Source organism: Lycium barbarum, chromosome 4 (genome assembly GCF_019175385.1).
Source record: "Lycium barbarum isolate Lr01 chromosome 4, ASM1917538v2, whole genome shotgun sequence".
NCBI classification, from domain to species: domain Eukaryota; kingdom Viridiplantae; phylum Streptophyta; class Magnoliopsida; order Solanales; family Solanaceae; genus Lycium; species Lycium barbarum.
The window spans coordinates 148,992,048-149,014,650 of NC_083340.1; the positions used below are offsets into that span (position 1 = coordinate 148,992,048).

The 22,603-nt window shown below is 34.3% G+C and overlaps 3 protein-coding genes across 4 annotated transcripts; 2 read left to right on the forward strand and 1 right to left on the reverse strand.

The window, feature by feature from the left end:
* The first annotated feature begins 5,830 nt into the window (after positions 1 to 5,830).
* Positions 5,831 to 7,869, forward strand: LOC132637042 (E3 ubiquitin ligase BIG BROTHER-related-like). Of its 2 annotated transcripts, none has more exons than XM_060354193.1 (7): positions 5,831 to 5,964; positions 6,320 to 6,416; positions 6,888 to 6,934; positions 7,065 to 7,109; positions 7,188 to 7,309; positions 7,534 to 7,642; positions 7,724 to 7,869. In XM_060354193.1, the coding sequence occupies exons 1-7, from the start codon at positions 5,902 to 5,904 to the stop codon at positions 7,778 to 7,780; spliced, it is 540 nt and encodes a 179-aa protein (XP_060210176.1). In that variant the 5' UTR covers positions 5,831 to 5,901; the 3' UTR covers positions 7,781 to 7,869. The 2 variants fall into 2 exon arrangements, with proteins under 2 accessions (XP_060210176.1, XP_060210177.1); XM_060354194.1 differs by lacking the exon at positions 5,831 to 5,964 and adding an exon at positions 5,994 to 6,071.
* Positions 7,870 to 8,179: 310 nt separating this feature from the next.
* On the reverse strand, positions 8,180 to 16,991 carry LOC132637043 (oxysterol-binding protein-related protein 1B-like). Its single transcript, XM_060354195.1, has 9 exons — positions 16,180 to 16,991; positions 14,886 to 15,102; positions 14,126 to 14,565; positions 13,530 to 13,685; positions 12,527 to 12,694; positions 12,308 to 12,448; positions 11,451 to 11,663; positions 11,219 to 11,332; positions 8,180 to 8,882 (listed from the first exon to the last, which is right to left on the reverse strand). The coding sequence occupies exons 1-9, from the start codon at positions 16,594 to 16,596 to the stop codon at positions 8,724 to 8,726; spliced, it is 2,025 nt and encodes a 674-aa protein (XP_060210178.1). The 5' UTR covers positions 16,597 to 16,991; the 3' UTR covers positions 8,180 to 8,723.
* Positions 16,992 to 18,978: 1,987 nt separating this feature from the next.
* Positions 18,979 to 22,527, forward strand: LOC132637044 (eukaryotic peptide chain release factor subunit 1-3). Its single transcript, XM_060354196.1, has 3 exons — positions 18,979 to 19,147; positions 20,589 to 22,036; positions 22,163 to 22,527. Exon 2 carries the CDS (start codon positions 20,600 to 20,602, stop codon positions 21,911 to 21,913), a length of 1,314 nt encoding a protein of 437 aa, XP_060210179.1. The 5' UTR covers positions 18,979 to 19,147; positions 20,589 to 20,599; the 3' UTR covers positions 21,914 to 22,036; positions 22,163 to 22,527.
* The last annotated feature ends 76 nt before the right edge of the window (positions 22,528 to 22,603 follow it).

Sequence of the window (22,603 nt, forward strand, 5' to 3'; positions counted from 1 at the left end):
CCTTGAATCAGTCGGAGGCAACTTTTCCTGTTAACAGCAATTGATGGCAACATATGTATTATAATGCAAAAGAATAGTATAACTATAAATAGATTTTGCATAAACCAGAAGTACTGGTTATGGAGAGGACTATCAACTACAGTACCTCAAGATCTGGAGAGATCTCGTTAAGGGTGACTGCGAAACTCTTAAAGTTGTACTTCGTTTCAAAATTTGATGGTTTACTCCGCTTCCAAAGCAAATACTCCATATCTAAAGACTCATGCTATTAGGGGTCGTCAGGGCATATGTGTCCTATTGGATCGTCATAAAGGCATATTGCACAATATGCCTACTCTGGATGGGTGGAAGCCTCCACATGCTTATCATCGATATTGTTTAAGGTACTTAAAGGCTAATTTGCAAACAAAGTTTGGAAATGGCACTGTAAACAAATTGATATGGGGGGGGCTGCGATGCAGCATCAACAAAGAAAATGGGCTGCAAAAAATGGAGCTGCTAAGGAAAGTGAGTGAAGAGGCATATGTTTGGTTGATGAAATTAGAAGTTGAAAAATGGATGCTTTATGCAGATGGAGGAAGGAGATGGGGCATGCTCACAACAAACAGCTCAGAGTCTTTCAATGGACTCCTCAAATCTGCTTGGGGACTACCTATCACTGCAATGGTAAGACTAGCTTTCAAGCAGGTCCTGGAGCGGTTTGCGGATAGGACAAGGCAAGCCAAAGCCATATTAGCCGAGAACGGAACATGGATGCCAAAGCCTTACTGTCATGCCCCGAACCATGGCCTGAACGTAACACGACACTTGGTGCCTGACTGCATGTGACCGAGCGAACCACATGGCTTGCTGAATCATCATGATACATAACATAAGCGGAATATAACGTGAATGCATGATGAGCCTGTATAAAACGTAGTAAGTCATAATACTTAATAAAATACTTGTTTAAACATGAGTGTGGATAATACCATAACTGAGCCAAAATGGCTAACCGATTCTGAAAGTCTAACACGACCCAACTGACTTGTTTAGTCTATGAAACCTCTAGCATGAGTCTGAACATAAAACTTTCTTGCTGGGACAAGGCCCCCAGCATACCCTTAATGCATCAATGACATAAGGTAAACAATTGACTAAACTCCAAATTCGAAGAGAATGGGGCTCACCCAAAAACTGATACAAGAGTTGTCCTACTGAGCAGGTGCGTCGTCCTGTAAGTCAGTACCTGCATCGTGAAATGCAGGCCCCCAAGGCAAATAAACGGGGACGTCAGCATATTGAATGTACTGGTATGTAAAGCAACTGAATGAAATAACATGGGACATGAAATAACATGATAAGAAATGAAACTGAAAACCTGGACATGAACATGAGCATGAGTATATATATATATAACATGAGTAAAACATGATAAGTGGGGAGAGCATTTCATAAACCGACATGTGATATCACCACGTGGGTACGTAGAGTCTGGTACCTCGCCGGACCAGCAGAGCCCTCATACCTTGCCAGAGTATAAGGTGGTAACGTGCCTGATGGATCCATTCAGTGTAAAATTAAGGTATCGTCCTAACTGGGCGGAGCGATCCTTGTCCTATGGTGGCTACATAGTTTCAGGCTATCCGAGCCTTCTCGGTAATTCGTGCAACTCCCAAAAACATGAACATGATATAGTTGACTAAGAAGCCCATGATTTTCGTGAATTAACTTGTACTTGTCTTGTAATCATGACTTCACGAAAATAACTTGTAAACATGGTTTCATGAAATAACTTGTAAACATGGTTTCATGAAATAACTTGAAGTGTAGTTTTATAAGATAACTTGTCATAGTCTTACAAACATGTTCTTGATTCACGAGTAACAACAATAGTTCGTAATCATATATATAATTGACTTGAAAACATGCTTGTACTTGCTAGATAAAATCAATAGGTTTCATATAAACATAATGAGAACACATGAGGAAGAATTCATGATTCATGTATTAAGCTGGGGTTCCTAATAACCGTAATGGAAGATTAGGAATACAATAACGAATATAGATACAAGATTCATGTACATAAATACATAACTACGGGCTACCAATATGTTGGATTTAGTGCCCTAGGATTTGAACTTCATGAATATCAAGAAACGGAGCATGGGGAAGAACGTAGAGATTCCCACATGTTGATGGAAGTTCTACATACCTTGACTTCCTGCTTTTGAGCGTATCACAATGTCTTTCAATCCCTTCAACTTTAATCTATAACAATACAGGTCATAGGGATTCTATAGTAGCAACAATATCCATGCTTTGATCATCTAAGCATTTTATCAAACACTTGGTGGGCATGAAGCTCCACAACCTTCATTAATGGTGTTTTCTTCACCCAATCCCCATTCTTTTACTCCTAGCTGTTTCTACAATCTCAACATATCTATATTTATGATTCATTTCAAACCTTCATCCAACAATGTCACTATTCACCTTTCATGACCCATTTCCTACACTCTTCTCCAATCAAAGTATTTTAACTTATCAACACTTTAATCATCATGAGAAAGTCATGAAACTTACCTTAGATAATGGTTGAACAAGTCTTGAGTGGAGTTACTCCTCTAGCACCAAAACCCTACTTCACTTCCCTCGGATTTTCTTGAATTAAATAAACTTTGGCTAGGTTTCATACACTTGGGTTCATGGATTTGGTGTTATTGATCATGGGTTTCCCTTGAATTTTCTTGTGGATGAATGTTAAAGAGTATTCTAGAGGTTTTCTTGACCAATAATGATGAAAAATATGATTTTGGTCGAGTTGGGTCTTATTTAAAGTAGTCCAGAAAATTCTGGACCGACACAACATGCGGCACACTTTGCGGGACGCAAAGCATGCTTTGCTAAAAGCATGTTGTGTCGCAAACCATGCAGGACCTCACAAATTTCACTGGCACACTTTGCTGCCCAATTGCGTGGCCGCATGTCGTGTTTGCGGGCCGCATGTTGCGCCGTAAAGTGCGCCAGAATGTGATATTTTGCCCAAACAGTCTGTCGTAGAATGGCCATAACTTTTGATCCCGATATGCTGTGAGGGCCCACGACCTATGGTTGGAAAGCTCTTTCAATTATCTACAAATTTTATTCTAGTGTTTGTCCAAATTACAAACTTATAATGGCGTGTTGGCCCTTCCAAGTCATATCATCCGAAAACGTTTCCTTAAATCGTCCTTTTTGATGGCTTATGCCTATATTTGGCTCATGGGTCCTTCTTGAAACTTACTTAACACTTCATTACCAATATAAGGGACATTATAACTCTTCTCCAAAATGTCATTAAGCCATCATTAATTCGATACTCGTAATTCTTGCCCGACAAATAACATATACCTTGCTTTCCTTAACAACTTTCGTCTCCTACCTCAAATGTATTTGAAATATCATTTAGAATCATTAAATATTACTTCTTACTCGTCAACGTGTCGTATACATCATACCCTTCGTGGGTCTATTCGTGGTACGCTAACGGGAAAATTTCCAAGGTGTAACACCTACAAAAAGATGGTACACCATAGAAGAAAATCAGAGGGTCACCACATGACCGAGTATGACGTCGTTCAACGAGTGTATGAAGTTAGAATGGGTTATTACGCTGGTAAAGGAGGAAACAAACATATCGTTATTAAGCGTACAAGATCATACACTTGTGGTAAGTGGCAAACGTACCACATGCCCGTTCTCATGCAGTCAAATGCTTTGAGAGAATGGCAAGAAATGTAACTGATTAGGCGGAGGGGAATATAAGGTCGTAAATTACCTTAAAGAATATTCCAGCCACTTCCATCTTCTTGTTAATCAAGCTTATTGGCCAGCCTCGCCGTTTTCTATGGTTGCGAACAAGGAGTATATTCGTAAATTGGGAAAAAACAAGCTAACGTGTTATCCCAATCAAATGGATGTTAGAGAAAAGACTTACTCTCACAAGTGCTCGACATGTAAGCAACTTGGGCATGATAAGCGTTCATGTGGGTAAAACTCCCATGGTGGCAGTACATCTGGAAGTAGAAGAGTGTCTAGAACTTGATTTTTTTTAAGTATATTATAATTTAATGATGTATTCCGTTGCTAACGGAATGAAATATTTTTCAATTATTATGAACATCTTATATTGGATGAATTATTTTTAAATATTATATTTATTTTTGCACATTCAAATGGTGCGGATTACATAATACAATATCAAAATAAAAAAGACATAAAAGAAAAAAAAAACTTACTACAAAGCAGAGTAATTTTTTCTTTTCTATCTTTCTTGAACCAGAAAAGTACTTTCATAGCTTTGGGAGTAAAACAAAAGAGATTAATCAAAACCCTATAAAATATGACACTTAAACCTAAATATAACAAGTTTTCAAACTTACTTCGGAGCACTTTACAACCCCTAAAACGAAAATCCAAATGTATATTATTTGATGTAATAAGCCAATATTATTGTACGCTAAAAAAATATTAAGTTCTATATAAAATATTTATATTCCGACGTTTTGAAACGTGACTAATCTTCGGTCAAAGTACGAAAAAAAAACTTAAAGATAACAAGTTTCCAAACTTACTTCGAGGCACTTTACAACCCCTAAAATGACGATCCAAACATATACGTATACTTGATGTAATGAGCCGTTATTATTTTACGCTAAAAAAATTATTAAGTTCTATATAAAATATTTATATTCCGGTGTTTTGAAACGTGACTAATCTTCTATCAAAGTATAGAAAAAAGCTTATTTTTAAGTTTGATTTCCAAAGAATAAAGGTTGGGGTCGGGGGAAAGAGGATTTCACGCACAAAAGCCTAGTTTGATTTTTTTTTCTTAAAGAGTTAGTTTGGTTGTAAAGGTTATTTTTTGGGTTAAAAAATTTTGGGACTCATGATCCATTAACTAAAGATGTCAGGCACGTGACAACAGTTACATCGTGTAGCACAAGAATACATTTACGTTTTTATTAATTTTGGATTAAAATAATTATAGATGTAAAAGTATATAATTATAGATAAGGGTGAGAAATACACTGTTGATGCGGAATATGTGATATCTAGAGCAACCTTCTATTTAAAGAACTAAAAGAAAAAAATTACATGAACAAGAATCCACGGGAGTTTCATAATTATCAATCTAAATGTTTTTAAAGACTATTATAACGTGATTATTTCAAGATGATCCAAGTAAGATAGAATGATAAAGAATTTAGTGTTACTATATACCTTTTCCACATACCAATATATACCCTGATGGTATATAACGTTTCTCGTCATTTTTTTTTTCTTTTCCATTTACATGTAAGAGCAAAATTAATTAAAGACAAAAAGTCATAGGACTTCACTTGAAGAAAACCGGCTGAATTCTTTATTCTTTATTCTTTCTATTGTATAATAATCTGATATTCGAAATTCATTAATTCGATTAAATTTAAATTCACGCCGCAAAAAATTCATTTAAGCGGGAACGGTCCTTATCAGATATTTCTATAATTTTTCTTCAGAATTATATATAATCCACCACTCTCAATATATAGTTAATGTAATGTATATGAACTTATAGGGAGCTTGCCCTATGGGAAAAGTATTAGATATAAATTAAACTTGTTACTATTAATTACTCCAACCAGATAGCTTCTTTATCGATGTGAAGTAGCTAGCACAAAGACAAACTTGAAAACAAGAAGAAAGAACATTGGAATCTTAGAAAATTGCATGGAAATAATTTTGGATTTCTTTGCTTTGCATGAAAGTTTCTTAAGATTTAAGTTAACCCAAAAATTCCTTCATCGTTCTTCTTCTTTGCCTCCTTTCTCATTATAACATCCAATTCAAGCCATTGTTTTAGCCATCCTCCAGAAATTTTATCAAAAATACATTATTATGGCTGATGAAGAACAGAGGAAGCCAACGACTCGAAGAACACCTCTTAGCCAAATAGATGAGGTACATTTTTTGCTACGTACTTCAATCTTTATATATATATATATATATATATATATATAAAGAAGATAAGCCTATCTATATATTCTGTGTAATTTTTCTACGAAATGGTATTAATCCCCGCCAGTTGCATGATTTTGGTCTTTCTTTTTCTTCTATTAAAATATATTTTTCTTGAGTCGAGGGTCTACCGGGAACAACCTCTCTACCTTATAGGTAAGGGTAACGCCTGCTTACACCCACCCTCCCCAGACGATCATCTGTGGGATCACACTAGGTTACGTTGTTGTAGTTGTGTGAGGATTCTAGCTAATTAATTGATACTAACAGTGCATGGGAATGAATGTGACTTTTTCAGGATAGGGTTTGTATTATGTTGTCGATGATTGAAAGTGAAAGTGAAGATGAAGAAATAACTGCCTCTGATGAAGAATTTCTAGGAAGTGAGGTTCAAGGTAATCTAATACTCCTTCCGTTTCAATTTATGTAAACCTTTACAGAGCATGAGGGTCAAATTTATAACTTTGAAGTTAAATTTTGACATAGATTTTTTAATTTTATAAAAATAAAATTTATATATTTAGAAACTATATAAAAAAAATTATAAGCTATGATAATTTATAATTTAGAAAAAATGTAAGAAAAAAATGTTCAAAGAACCATCTCGTAAACTTCCAAATAGTAATAAGTTCACAGAAATTGAAACAGGAGGAATATTAACTTCTTCTTTTTTTCATTTGAAGAAATGATCCAAGAAACCCCATAAGAAGGGAAATGAAAGGAAAATCCAATTTTTTCCCTCCATTGTCTTAATTAGTACTATAGCATATACTATTATATTTTTCAGCTCAAAATAAAGTATACTCAACATAAGAAGTAATAAATCGTTCTCATCGTTTTCCCTTTTGATAAATTTCTTTTTGCAGATTTTGAATTAGAGTTCTACGACGATGGTTACGACGAGGACAACGAGGTCTCTCTCTAGAGCACACATATTCGCACTATAATTTGTGTATTTCCATATATTTGATCTATACAACACACACACACACATAGGTATCATAAATTGTCATGAAATTACAATGGATTTTCTCCTTATACAGGATATGGAGGAAGATGATGTTGATCCAGATGAATTATCTTACGAGGTAGGAGTACTTTTTATTTAATTTATGTATTTTTCAAGAACTACATGACATTTACTAAAGAGCATAGTTTTTTCACAGGAATTAATTGCTTTAGGAGAATTTGTTGGAGTAGAGAACAGAGGATTATCTGAAGCAGAAATAAGCAAATCCTTGCATTCTTCTACATTTCAATCCAATAATTCCAAGACACTTGTTGACAAGTAAGTAGTCGAAAATTAAAGATTCGACCAAAAAAAAAAAAAATTTCAACCCCTCATAATCATTTTAGTTCCCCCCCCACAATCAATAGGATATATAAGACCTGATTATTAAGAAGATTTAAACTCGTGACACTGTGGTTTACATTGTGTGCTGTGACCTCTTGGTCATTAGACTGAATAATTATTAAACATTGAAAATTTGACTTTTTTGGATAAATATATAGGTGTGTGGTGTGTCAATTGGAATATGAAGAAGGAGAGAAGCTAGTAGCACTTCCATGTGATCATCACTACCATTCAGATTGTATAAAAACATGGCTTCAGATAAAGAAGGTAATTAATTGCCAAGTGTTCTCATTTACTCTTTTCTATTTCTTGATGTTCATACTTACAGATTTATTTATTTATTTGCAGATTTGTCCCATATGTAATGATGAGGTCTCATCCGCTAATGTGACCAAGGATCTATAGATCTATGTCACTCGTATTAAACCAAGTTCTTGTATTGAAATCAGTCAAGATTTATTGAATATGACAATGGAAATTTGGAACTGGATTAAGCGCACAAGTTTTCAAAACATATTCTACTAACAGAAATTCAATTTGAATTGAGGGGTATGACCTTCATGTTCTCTGTATTATACATCCATGGATAAATTTGTATATTTGTATATGAACTCCCATTCTATCCAAAATAAAAACTACTTTCGTTTCCAAGCTTACCAGAGGCAGATTCAAGATTTCTTAATGTACCCTTGATGACATATGCACCTTGTCAAGTATCAAACTGTAAAATTTCTAAAATCAAGTATTCAAGAGTTAAGATAAAAGTAACGTTGGCAAGTGCTAATCAAGAGTACTCAAGAGTCACTAGAAAATAATGTTTTTGAGTAGTAGTAAAGTTTGTACAATAGAAAATAAAAGTTGCACTTCCTGACATCTTATGATCTGAAGTAAATAGTTTCGAGATATAGAACAGAACAATGGTTCCTTGAATTTCAAGGAAGATTTGGGGCATATTCAACAGGGTGGACTTGGAAAACCTAAAAAGAAGAATAAAAGAAACTTTCTACAGAAGAATATAGTACAAGTAAAAGGCCAAACACACGCTTTTTTTTTTTTTTTTTAAATGACCGTGTTGTCCGAATCAACTTGCATGCATCTTGACTAATTTCACGGAGTACCTGCTATCTTCCAACAATACAGGTATCGGATAACTCTATCCACTAAGGCTTGAACAAATGAGAAGAAATCAAGTAGTGTTATTTGCCTCCAACACTATATGACTATATCCATTTACATTTTGCCTAAGTCTATGTCTATTTACATTCTGTACTTTATTTTTAACATCTTATTCCGTATCCCCTTTTGCCTGTCCATTACTGCTTTAAAATTGCAAAACGGAGTAAAAGAGTCAAATCTCTTCAGAAACTTCACCAAAAATATGTGGACAGGATTCCCATTTACAAGTTTCTCTAGCTTCCCAATATCCTCCTCTATACTGATATGTATCACTACCTTTTGGCTTTGTAAACCACCTTGGTTTCCAGCCTTTTTCCTGCATCTTTGATGCCTGCATGACAATACTTGTTATGCAAACTCTTATGAAACTTCAGTATGATGTAATGGCAAATATTTTGAGCTGTAAATACCAATAATCTTAACTGTTTCACGTACCAAGACTTCATAACTATTGTGGGATAAAGCAGGGGCGGAGCTACAGGGGTGCGAGGGGTGGCAACCGAACCCCCTTCGTCGGAAAATTGCACTATATATATACTGTGATTTTTTTTATTCATGTACAAATATTATTTTTGCATCCCCTTAACAAATGGAGATTGTCGATCAGTGGATAAGGCGCTTGTGATTGAGCCTGTGGTCACGGGTTCAATTCTTGGCAATGACACATTTTTTTAATTTTTTCATCCAGTCGGCCAGTCCCTTAAAAAAAACGACGTCACTTTATTTATTTATTATTATTATTATTATTATTATTAAAAAAACGTGGGTCATTTGGCTGGGATATAGAATCCTAATTTTATAAGTGTTAACATTGTTCATTTGTTATTATTATTATTATTATTAAAAAAACGTGGGTCATTTGGCTGGGATATAGAATCCCTAATTTCATAAGTGTTAACATTGTTCATTTGTTCTACTGACTACTGCGGTTCCTACTCTGTCATTTCTTCTTGGCCCATGGCTTCCAATTCCAAGGTATTTCTTTTTTTTTTCCCCTCTTTTTTTTTAATCATACTCAAAATCACAATAAATCCATTAGTATTTCTTGTTAGTTGTTAATCAACCCATTTTGTGAAATGGGTAGCTGACCCATTTTCCATCCATGAACCCAAGCCTTGATTGTTTTTATTTTTAAATATTGTTTGTTTGCAAAATTGGTCTTCTAGATATTTATTTTTAGCTAACAAAAGAATCAAAGTGTAGATTTTTATTTAGTAATCAATTCCCTTTTATGTGTGTTGGATTGTGGTTAAGTTGTTTTCTTGCTTATTGAGACATTTGGTAGAGTTTTTGAAATGGGATATGCTTAAGGAGTTAAGGTTACTAATTGTTTTTTTGCTGTATTGCTATATACAAGATTGAGTTTTTATTCTCACAGTTAGATGTTCTTAAATAGGCTTTATTTTATTGACTTTTAAGATTGACATTGTGTCTTTAATTCTAACTAATTTTTTTATTATAATTCAGTCTCAAAAGTCAGTGAAGAATTATTTTACCAAAGTTCCAAAATCAAGCTTGGATTCTCATGATCAACCTAATCTAGAAGAAAATGTCAACCACTCAAAAGTACCATTGCTTTCTTCTCAGGAATTTAATTTGAATTCTTTAAAGCATGATCCGGGTGAAAGAACTCAAATTTTGGACTTTCATCCAATTCATCGTGATGTCATTCGAAGAGAATACCTTAGGAGAGGTCCTTGTCAACCTCGGCTTAAAGAGTATCCTAAAACAAAAGTTTCTAGAGACATGTGTCTTTTTAATCCTCAGTGGTTTAGTGAGTATTCTAATTGGTTAGAGTATAGTGAAAGTAAAGATGAAGTCTTTTGTTTGAATTGCTATCTATTTGCAAACGATAATATTCATCAAGGAGGGGGTGATGTATTTTCGGTCATAGGGTTTAGGAGTTGGCAAAAAAAAAAAAAAAAGATTCTTAAAAAACATGGCGGAAATAGCATTCATAATCAGGCAAGAAAGAATTGTGAAGATCTAGTGCGACAAGAACAATCTATTCAATCTGCACTTGTGAGGCAAGATTCTCAATTTAAGCATGAGTATTGGCTCCGCTTAACTGCTTCAGTTGATGTTGTAAGGCTTCTTTTGAATCAAGGATTGACATTTCAATACTGCGTGTTTATTTTTTAATTTTCTTGAACCCCCTTATCAAATATTCTGGTTCCGCCCCTGGGATAAAGGTCCCTTGATTGGTTTTTGACTGAGAAAATGGAACTAACTTGTACTCCAACCAAACTAACATTCCTAAATCCTTAGGATGGCAGTCGAATAACTAGAGTATTTGCATTGCTGTTCTTCTTTTCTCTTGTTCTATTTTTCATAGGAAACTTGTCTAAATTTTGATAATCACAGATATCAAAAGTTTCCTATAATGATGACAACTTTAATGTTGATGACGCGAGTTGAGTTTAAATGGAGAAATGAGGATTCATATAGCCAACCCTAACCTGTTTGAGACTGAGGTGTAATTTGTTGTTGTTGACAGTTCATTGCTTTAGTTTTATGTCCTTCCTTTTTATATTATCAGTACGCGCAAAATTTTGGTTTTCCATGTATAGGCGATTATCGCTCTCACTCAGCTACGAATAAAGCACACAAAGAGGAACCATCTAATTTAATAATTTGTGTATAAATTCATGAAACTAGCTGCATTACCTGACGCTGCCTCTGTTCTAGTCGTAACTTTTCTGAGTTAGCAGTTTCATATTCTCCGTTTTCAAGAAGTCTTTGATCTGGTCTAAGCCTTGAATCAGTCGGAGGCAACTTTTCCTGTTAACAGCAATTGATGGCAACATATGTATTATAATGCAAAAGAATAGTATAACTATAAATAGATTTTGCATAAACCAGAAGTACTGGTTATGGAGAGGACTATCAACTACAGTACCTCAAGATCTGGAGAGAGCTCGTTAAGGGTGACTGCGAAACTTGTAAAGTTGTACTTCGTTTCAAAATTTGATGGTTTACTCCGCTTCCAAAGCAAATACTCCATATCTTGCCCTAAATCCATCGAAGTATTACAGTAATGCAAACTTTCATCCCATTTCCCAAACATAGTTGCCACTGTTTTCCCACTTTTATCTTGTACAAGTCCATGTACCTGCAATGTAAAATCTTAGTATGCAGATTATTTGTGAAGCTTTAATCATCCTCTTAGAAAAACATAATACAGTCATAGCATAGAGCTGCCAAACCAAATCAAAGGATCAGTTCTGATCAAGAACTGCTAAAACTAGGATTTGATGTGTCTAAAGAAATATATGTAGACTCCATGGATGAAATTTTTGGTTTGTTACTGATAAACAAAAGAAAAGTAAAAAAGTTTTAAAAGTAGACATTATTATGAGACAACCAAAGGCAGTGAACACTGAACTCGATAAACACAATTCTACAGCAATATGCATTCATGAGATTGGACCACAATTTGAAAGATACGTAATAGCATATTGGAATCGTTCAGATTTATTATATTCAAGAATGGAAAAATTCTTGAAAGAAAACGTAGAAGGAGGAAAATTTTAGTTCCAGTTGAAGGAACCTCCGAGAAATTACATCTTAATATCTGCCTTAACTAGAAGTGTGTTTAGTTAATAGAGAAAAAACACGGCCCTGTGAAATGAGCCTATAAAGTTGTCTCATCTATGGAGCATAAAAAGTAACAAGAGTGATAAAAAAGAGCACATTTTATTGAACTAATTAGCCGGCACGAAGAATATTAACATCGATAATGTGGAGGTACTTCACCTGGTGTGGATTTCTATTAATAATGGACTGTTTCTTAAATTTAAGCTTGCAAGAGTAGCCACCGCTTCCTTGGATATGCATCGTACCAAAGTGGTCGCAATAGAGTTTCCCTAAAACGAGGTTGTAGATTGAAGTGGTTACCTGATAGTATAAGTTTTAACAGTTCAGCAAGAATGATACAAGGAGTTGCAGTGTCATCACTTATTATAATACACATACCTTGCTCCACTGGAATACTTCTGCATCATCAAACTCTAAGTTAAGGACACCAACTGGATCAAGTTGAATTGATGGACCCCAAAATTTACTTTTTAAATTGGTATCTCCCCACATCTTCCAACCACGACCTTCGCAGTGGCATGCAAGAATCAAGGGGTGATGACTTACCTATGTCAACAAGAAAAAAAGAACACTTTATTGAACTTTAATGTCATTTCGTTTGAGAAAAGAAAGCATGAGATCCATCAAGCTATGCCATTAGTTTCATGAAACCTTTACCTTCACTAGGTCAAGGAACTCGGACAAATGATAGTTAACATAAGAAAAAGCTTAAAAAAACTATGCCCTCTTGGAATGTGACAATACATAAAACAAAAGGAATACAATGCTATTTCTTTGGACAGTGCGAAGAAGCTTCCTTAAATTAACTAGTTCACCATGCAGTTCTATTCTCAAAATCTTATCAACACAAGGTTTCTATTCTCACCTTTTGTGTGTCCCTTATTCCCCCTTCCCCACTTTATTCCTCCTTCCCCACTCTAGTTCTTCCCTTCGCAAGATGTATCTCATTTGGTCTAACTGGAGGCATAAAAGAGGAAGGAGAAAAATTACAAAAGCAAACTTATGGTAATATTTTGTTTTAACTGCAGAAACTATAAGGGAATACACACAAGGTGGTTTTCCAGTAAAATTTAGAACACTATTTTGGCTTAGTAATTTAGCTCCATTTTATACTTGGTAGCTGCATTTTAAAACCTAGTCCCATACACACATCATCTTAGATATTTAAGCGCGGAGACATATAGCCTTTAGCTAAAGAAGGACTCTTACAATGAAATTCAATGATTCAGATACATGTTTGGAATTGAAAACAGTTTCGTTTTTTTTTATTTGCTCTTTTTTTTCCATACGAAAATAGGTAGTCAAAATCTACAAGATCAGAGGCAGAACATAATATGTACAACGAGGAAAAGGAACCATTTCGTGCTGCTACTAAGAGTACCTTCTCTGAGATGAAACGCAGTCCCTTGTCTGGGTAATTAGCTTCATATGTCTCGCCCAATAAGGGATTAAATGGCTTGAATTTTCTACCATCTGTGCAAGCATATCCAGATACAGCAAATGCTGCAACATTAAGCATCCTCATAAGATTATTTCCCTACAAAAAATGTTCAAAGCAATCAACATCTCAAATGGACAAGGTGGAAAATATTGAGTCCAATATAGATGCGAGAACTTAAAAGGAACAAGTTCTACAGTAAGAAACCAAACAAAGTTCATAACTTGCTGATTTTCACCTACTTAAGGGTTAATTAACCTTTTAAGAGAAAGTTATCAGCTGGCTTTGTTTAGCTTCTACAAATAGAAGGCCACCAAGGAATATATCTTTTCACTAGAATAATTGTTCAAATTACTGGTAGACGAACTTAGGACAAGTTAGAAGATTAAGGTCAATACTCATGTTAATATGTCATCTAATAATATTATTTTCTTCAATCCATGAAAGCATTTCAGGTTATCCTAGCAAAATATTGTTATGAATATAGATTACAGCTCGTTACTCTATACAACACATTGTATTCTCAATGAAATGCTCACCGTTCTCCCCCATTCATATGCTTGGTCAAGAAGGTAAGAGTACTCAAAATCTTCGAAACATTTCTGCAAAGAAGAGAGGGGTTCGTTGAAGTACACAGGAAGACAAAGTCTAGTTAGATCCTTCCCAATGTTATCTTTGATCATCGACCAAAGGCTTATTCCCTTCTCCTCCTCAACTGGTTCGGGCAATTTTTCTCTTCGCTCTATGTAAGGATAGTCACATTCAACAAATCTCATAAAAGAACTAAGACCATCTTCAGATGGATGAACATCCTCATTCTCAGAGTCAGAAGATGAGCTTTCATCATAAGACTCGGCGGTTCTCAAGGAACAAGAAGAAAGAACTTCTTCAGCATCAAAATATAGGTTATCGGTGTGAACATCATCATCAGTTTCCTCCTGCCTGTAATGCTCTTCAACCCATCCGCTTGTATTTCCTCCTGAAAATACTTGAAGAAACCAAAGTTGTTAGAGAACTTTCTCCATGTAGTACAGGCAGCAAGTTAAACTAAGAAACTCCAAAACGGAAAATGTGAACCTGAAAACAAGGCTAAATCCGCTTTTAGAAATAACATAGGAAACTCGAATTTAAAGGAACCAAAAGTAAGACCATAATTTTATGGTTGCAAAGAACTTATGAAACAATTTTTCGCTTATCATTACTTAAATGTCAAAACCAATTCTTATACTAAATGTATGAAACAGCACATAAGCCATGAGAAAACCAAGTAAAGAGCAAAATAAAGTAATAGAGAATAACCTTTCATCTTGCTTTCCCTAGTTGCGACATAGCAATTATTGTTCACTCTAGGCATATGAACAAAATCACTTGTTAAATATGTCTTCCTTGTTGCAAACAATCCTTCCAACCATATTAACCTGTCCTCTTTTGACTCTGCCCTCAACTGCAGCTTCTTCTTCCCAGTAATTATCAAGAACCTCCTATCATCTGAGCAACTTCCCATTACTGATGAGTCCTATATAGACTGTAGTATTAAGTAGAATATCCAACCCAAAATTAAAATTAATCTCACAAATAAAAACATGATCTTGGTAGACAAGTTTCATCCACCAATCCATGAACAAAACTTCCTCTATATTATTTCAAATGATTCCACTTTCTCATACAATTTTTTAAAATTGTTTTAGTGAAAAAAGATATGACTTATAAACCCTCTGTTCCATTCTATGAGGCACGCTTTCTCTTTTAGTCTGTTAAAAAAAGAATGACATATTTCCATATATTTTACCCTTAATAACATGTTTTAATGATCATATAAACATCATTACATATATAGCACTACTAATTAAGGATATTTTCATATATGCCAAACTCATTCTTTCTTTCTTAGGCTCTATAATGAAACACCTACAAAATGAAACACCGGGAGTAGCATCTTTTTTATACATTGGTTTTTTTGGGATAACTGTGGTGTCGGGGCCAGCTTGCGTGCACCTCGACTAATTCCATGAGATACCTGCCACCTGCCACTAGCAACAGGTACCGGGTAACTATATCCGCCAAGGCTAGGACAGATTGACAGAAATCACCTAGTGTTTTTGTCTCTGCTAGAATTTAAACTTGATACCTCATGGTTCTCAACCCATTTCATTGAACACTAGGCCAAACATCATGGTTTCTATACATTTTCTAAATATATAAGTTTTGTACGTTCTTTAATAATTTAAGGATTCATATTGGAATTAAGATAAAAATTACTCTCTCTGTCCCAATTTTTGCGACAAAGTTGAAATTTCGGGATTCAAACTTTGAATTCCAACATAGAAGTTATAAATTTTTTGAAATAAAATTTATATATTTGAAAGCTATGTAAAAAAGTACTAATATAAAATATACAATAATTAACAACTTAAAATATTTAAAAGTCATAAAAAAAATTTCAATCAAATAAAAACTTGGTTGACTCTCAAAATTTTAACTGTGCCACATAATTGGGACAGAGGTTATAGATATTTTGATCTTGTATTCCCAAAACCATTGGGAAACCATAATATGTTATCAAAGGAACATTATCATCTAAAAAATTAGATACCTTGAGGTGGATTTCACCTGATGGTTGATGGAGGGATTTGGAATGAGTATTTTTGTAGTTATTGATGAAACGAAATGATTTCTTCCCTATGACTCTGAAACCTTTTTCCATTTCAGAATCAATCACAATCACAATCTTATTATGTCCATGTATTTTATAGTAGGAAAGCACACCATCATGAAGTACAAACCAACGAGGCCTCCATCCTCTACCAAAATGTACCCATTTGTATAATATTCCACATATTCCATTTCCGAAATTATCATCACTGGATATTTCAACATTTTTGTCGTTTTTGCTAATTAAGGTGTTGTGTAGTTTGGAGGAAGGTTTGGACGGACGATGATGACGTACAGCCACCGTGTTTTTGTCATCCACGGTGGTTACACAGCACAAAAAATGCATGATTTTTTGCATTAATCAAAACTTATTCTGCATGCATGCATGCATGAAGAAATTTCAATGTATCAAGGAAGGAAAATTCTACGTAATCCAAGAGACAGTAAAAATGATGAAATTATCCAAAGGTCTTCTACGGGGATATTTTGCCTCGAAAATCGGCGATTCTAAATGTATGTGTGTATTTTGGACGATGAAGAGTAATTAACTAATTATCCTGTCCTGTACTTAGTTATCCTTTTTCAGAAAATTTATTAGTGATACCAACAAGGCAACAAGTGCCCCGCACAAGTTTTGCTATTGAAATAAGCCAAAAAGAAAAAAAAATGTTTGAGCAAAGGATTTAAGTTATTGTGTAAAAGAAAAAAAAAGTTATTGTGTGAAGAATTAAACATTGGTGTGCAGAGATTACGCATCTACCGAATAAATGCTACCTCCTACTATGAAATATGTACCTCGCACTAGCATAATTATTAAAGAACTCTATTCAATCAATTCAACCAATTATAGCATGTTACTTTTCTATTTTTCATATTATCATGTCAAGCTTGCTACGAAGATTTACCTATTGTTATAGTGAGCTCAAATTAATCAGTTCTCAAAACTTAAATGTCATAAAGGAATTTACTTTCTACAAGTGAAGTTTGTTGTTCTCATAATCTAAAGAATTATTGGATTGATTCATATGCAAAGTACATAACTTTTATATATTGATAGTCGGGGGTGACTCGACTATAAGACCAATAAAACAGTCGTTTGGGGTCTCATTTTTTCCTTAAAATGTGTTATATATATATGAAATTATTGCCTTAGTCGTAAGAAGATTTTCAATTAAAATTGATAAAAGTTTATCTAAGATCAACAATGTCTCAAGATAAATTGAATAAATTAGCTATATTATCAATTGAAAAGGAGTTCTTAGAACAAATCAATAATAAAATAATAATTAATGACTTCGTATAAAAAAAGTTAGAAGTTAGATTTTAAATAAAAATATTTTTTTTTAAAAGCAAGGTTATATTGGTGGTCCCAATGACAATTTTGTTGATTTAATAAATCATCCAACATAAATAAAGCAAAAGTCATAAAAGGAAAGTACAAAAATAAAATAACATTTGGTGAAGTAAACAAAAGAGATAGCATAAAAATATATAGTGAGCTTGCTTGCATTCATTCCACACAAAACGTAACACATTTAATTGGATATTGGTTAGTTACCAAATTTCTTTTTCTTTGGACAATGAATCTTAAAATTCCCCATTCAAGCACGAAAGTAATGAAACTCATTCCTTAATAAGAAGTACCCCCTTAAAAAAAATATGAAAAATCAAGTGAACCAATCAACCTAACCATATTGAATCAATTTATAGTCTTTTTTCAATAAAACCGTGTTTTTTTTAAGCTTAAAACCGTCCCGAACAATTAGGGTGATCTTTTTAATTTATTAAAAAAATTGAAAAAATCTCGAACCGAGCCGAATAGCTTTACATGTATGAAATATATTTTATATATTACAAATATGTTAAATTGAATATATAAAATATATTTTATAAGTTATGTTTCAAATATAAAAAAGAATTTTCGCCACTGAATATATATGTATCAAATTCAACTTGTGGTTTCAGTGGCTTATAAGCTGATGTTTGTTTTGGCTCAATTGATCAACATTGTTGTCTTTGGCAAGTTACTCTTCTCCCTGGTCAATTAGTGAGGGATTCACGTCATGATGATGCTATCGCTGTTGTCTTGCTACTTGATATAACACATTTCAGTTTAATTATTTTGTGTAGTTTTTAATAGCTTTTACATTAAATATTTCAGAAGAAATAAATTGAAGCTTTATTTTATGGTGTGCTACAAATAGGTTTGTGGAGATCTGTGTCGTTACATTTTAATAAGGGTGCATTTTTAGGTGACACTTTAAAATTAAAATAACCGGAAATTAATCGAACCGTATCAATATCGAAGAAAAATCGAGATAATGAGACGGTTTTGAAAAGTCTAATGTTGATTATATAAAGTAAAATAACCGAAAAATTGGGATGGTATAAGTTTTTAAAAATAACCGACCGAACCGTCCCATTGACACTCCTACCTCTGTCCCAAAAAGATTATTCTCCTTTTCTTTTTAGTCTGTCCCAAAAATATTGTCCCTTATTTAGAAACAATTTAACCAGCCACACAAATATCTAAGGCTTGTTTTGGATCACACATTTTAAATTTTCTTAAAATTTGTACCAAATCAAAAGAGGACAATCATTTTGGACGGAAGGAGTAGTATTAAAGATTTATATCAAAATAATTTGCCAAGACTTCCTGTCCAAAATTTAATTTATCAAAGTGTTTCCGGGGGCAGTTCTCCCGATATAAAAACAACAAAGGACCATAAAAATTTAAATAGAACCCAAAGTACCAAAAAGTACTTTTAACAAACTTCAGTGGTGAAAGAAGTAAGAAAATTAAATATTTGGTTGCCCTAATTCTCACAAATAAACCCCCTACACTACCAATTATCTCAAAATTTACACCACCCTTTTACAAGAAATCTTTCTTTCTTCTCTAATCTAAGGTATGTTCCGTAATTACTCATTAATTTGCTGTTGAATCTGAGTTTTTTTTTAATTCATGCTTGAATTTTTTGTTTTACTGGATAAAGTATTAGTTTTTATTTCTGGAAATATGGATCTATATAAGTAATTGGATAAAGTATTAGCTTTTGTTATTCATGCTTGAATTTGGTGTATTTTTATTGGATCTATATAAGTAATTGGATAATTTTTCACTATTTGTTTAAAAAATTGCTATAATTGAAAGAGGGAGATATAGATTTATATTTAAGATGTTTGATTAGGAAAACATAGTTTTTTATATGATAAATATTATAAAAAAGTGATTTTTTTGTGGTGCGTATGGTCCTTGCATATTGTTTATTTAAAATTTCTAAGTATTTGAGTTTTAACAGTTTAATTCCTTCTATGTTCAGTTAATTTGGTGTATTTTCAATTGGATCTTGATAAGAAATTGGTTAATTTTTCACTATTTGTTTAAATAAATTGCTAAAATTGAAAGAGGGATATGTAGATTCGTTCGGAAGATTAATCTAGAGTTGCGTGAAATTTATATTCGAGAAGTTTGATTAAAAAAAAATTAGTTTTTTATATGATAAATATTGTAAAAAGGTTATTTTTGGTATGGTGGATAAGCAAAAATAGTCATGGGATAAAAATTTAGTACTACCTTATCCCACGTTTGGTTGGGATAAAATCGTGGGATAACTAATCCCGGGATTGTAGTGTTTTTTTATCCTACATAGAGGGTGGGATAACAATCCCGGGATTAGTTATCAAGGGATAACTTGTTCCCCAACCAAACGAGCCCTTAATAAGGTACATTATCCCATGTGAAACTAGGCCAATTTTTAAAGGATAACAATTCTCGAAGATCATTCATAAATTTGATATTGGTTGTGTAAGGGAGGATGTCCGATTGTTTCGTAACTTACTTTGGTTCCTATGCCTACTCCTTTGAACAAAAAATGATTTTCCAATGTTGCATTTCATGATCTAGCAGTAATAGGAGTAATAGTTTGAGATGGAACTTCAACAGATTTATTGTGCAATTAAATCCTTACAAAAAATGGTACTCCTATATATTGGTTTTAGTAGAACTTGATTTGAGCTTCCTATGGTTAGGATATTCTTTGCCCCAGGGATTGTTGTTTTGCAGTCATGTATTTATCCTTTATTTTGAAGTGAATTTTTTTAAAAAAACCTCTATGTAAGCATGCCTTGTTATTCCTTAAGTCGATTTGATATCAAGGAGAAATATGTTGACCTTTTGAATCCTTTTCACCAAGTTCCTTGATATACAGTAATGTAAATGCTCCTGTTTCTTGCATAACTTATATGGTGCTGTATGGATGTTACAGGTGTTTGGTTAGTCTCTTCAAGATCGAAGCTGTTGTATCTTATGTGTACTACCAATTTGATGTTTTTCTGTTTGAACTGCAGTTCTTTATACAATGTCGGATGGTCAGGAGAGTGATAAGAACATTGAAATATGGAAGATTAAAAAACTTATCAAGGCACTGGAAGCTGCTAGAGGCAATGGCACTAGCATGATTTCACTTATCATGCCTCCCCGTGATCAAGTATCTCGTGTTACCAAGATGCTTGGAGATGAGTTTGGAACTGCATCAAATATTAAGAGCAGGGTGAATCGCCAATCTGTGCTTGGTGCAATCACATCTGCTCAGCAGAGGCTTAAACTCTACAACAAGGTTCCTCCGAATGGGCTTGTCCTTTACACTGGAACAATTGTGACTGATGATGGGAAAGAGAAGAAGGTTACAATTGATTTTGAGCCCTTCAAGCCCATTAATGCCTCACTTTATCTTTGTGATAACAAGTTCCACACAGAAGCCCTGAATGAACTTTTGGAATCTGATGACAAATTTGGATTTATTGTGATGGATGGGAATGGGACTCTTTTTGGGACATTGAGTGGAAACACCCGAGAGGTCCTTCATAAGTTTAGTGTTGATCTGCCCAAAAAACACGGGAGGGGAGGACAATCAGCCTTGCGTTTTGCTCGTCTTCGGATGGAGAAACGACACAACTATGTGAGAAAGACAGCGGAGCTTGCAACCCAATTTTATATAAATCCTGCCACCAGCCAGCCCAATGTCTCCGGCCTGATACTAGCTGGATCTGCTGACTTTAAAACAGAGCTCAGTCAGTCTGATATGTTTGATCCTCGTCTTCAGGCTAAGATTCTAAATGTGGTTGATGTTTCTTATGGAGGTGAAAACGGTTTCAACCAAGCAATTGAGCTATCTGCTGAGATCTTAGCTAATGTGAAGTTTATACAAGAGAAGAAGTTGATAGGAAAGTACTTTGAGGAAATTAGTCAGGACACTGGGAAGTACGTCTTTGGGGTTGATGATACGTTAAAAGTTCTGGAAATGGGTGCTATTGAGACACTTATTGTGTGGGAAAATCTGGATATTACGAGGTATGTGCTGAAAAATAGCAGTTCTGGAGAAACTGTTGTCAAACACTTGAACAAGGACCAGGAGGCTGACCAGAGTAACTTCCGTGATCCCGATACAAATGCCGAATTAGAGGCTCAGGATAAATTGTCGCTGCTTGAGTGGTTTGCTAACGAGTACAGGAGATTTGGTTGCAGTCTGGAATTTGTCACCAACAAGTCACAAGAAGGATCTCAGTTTTGCCGAGGTTTTGGTGGCATTGGAGGACTTCTCCGCTATCAGCTTGATGTTCGAGCTTTTGATGAGCTTTCTGACGATGGGGAAGTTTACGAAGACTCTGACTAGCAATTACCAAATTCTCAAGTACCAGTGCAGAAGTTGAGCGGGAAAACCTGTACTGGTTTGCAAGGGCTGTCGCCTGATTCGTCCGCTCATGTTCTAAGTGAAATATTTCTAGGAGCCCTGAAGGTTAGTCGGAAGAACCCATCTTCATTAGGCTACCGGCCTCTTTCTTCGCATGTAACAGCTTATGAAGCTTGTAAGGGGTTTATATTTATTGTTTCTACTCATTCATTTTCTAATTGTTCTAAACAGATGGATGACCTGCATGGATAACCTAAATTGGTATCAATTTCATCATGTGCTTGTCCAATCCCGTTCAGTTCCACAGTGACTCGGGCTGTTGAAAGAATGGAGAACAAGATCTAGCAGTGTGGCAGTTACTTCCCCATTGAAGATGGAGAACATCAAAAACTTAATGCTATGCGCTTCTTGGAGGAGTGATGCATATGAATAATGTCATTTATACTATTATCTATATGAAGTATGAGTATGACTGCGTAATTTAGGAGTATTTAAATTCGGTGATTATTTCATGTTTGTGGGATATTTTACGAATGGTATATATGAACCATATTAGTATCGTATTTGTGGTATTGCTATTCTTCTATTTGGATGCACTTGCTTGAGTATCACAAATGACTTCAATTGCTACAGGGATTCCTCACTATCATTGAATATCACACACAAGATATA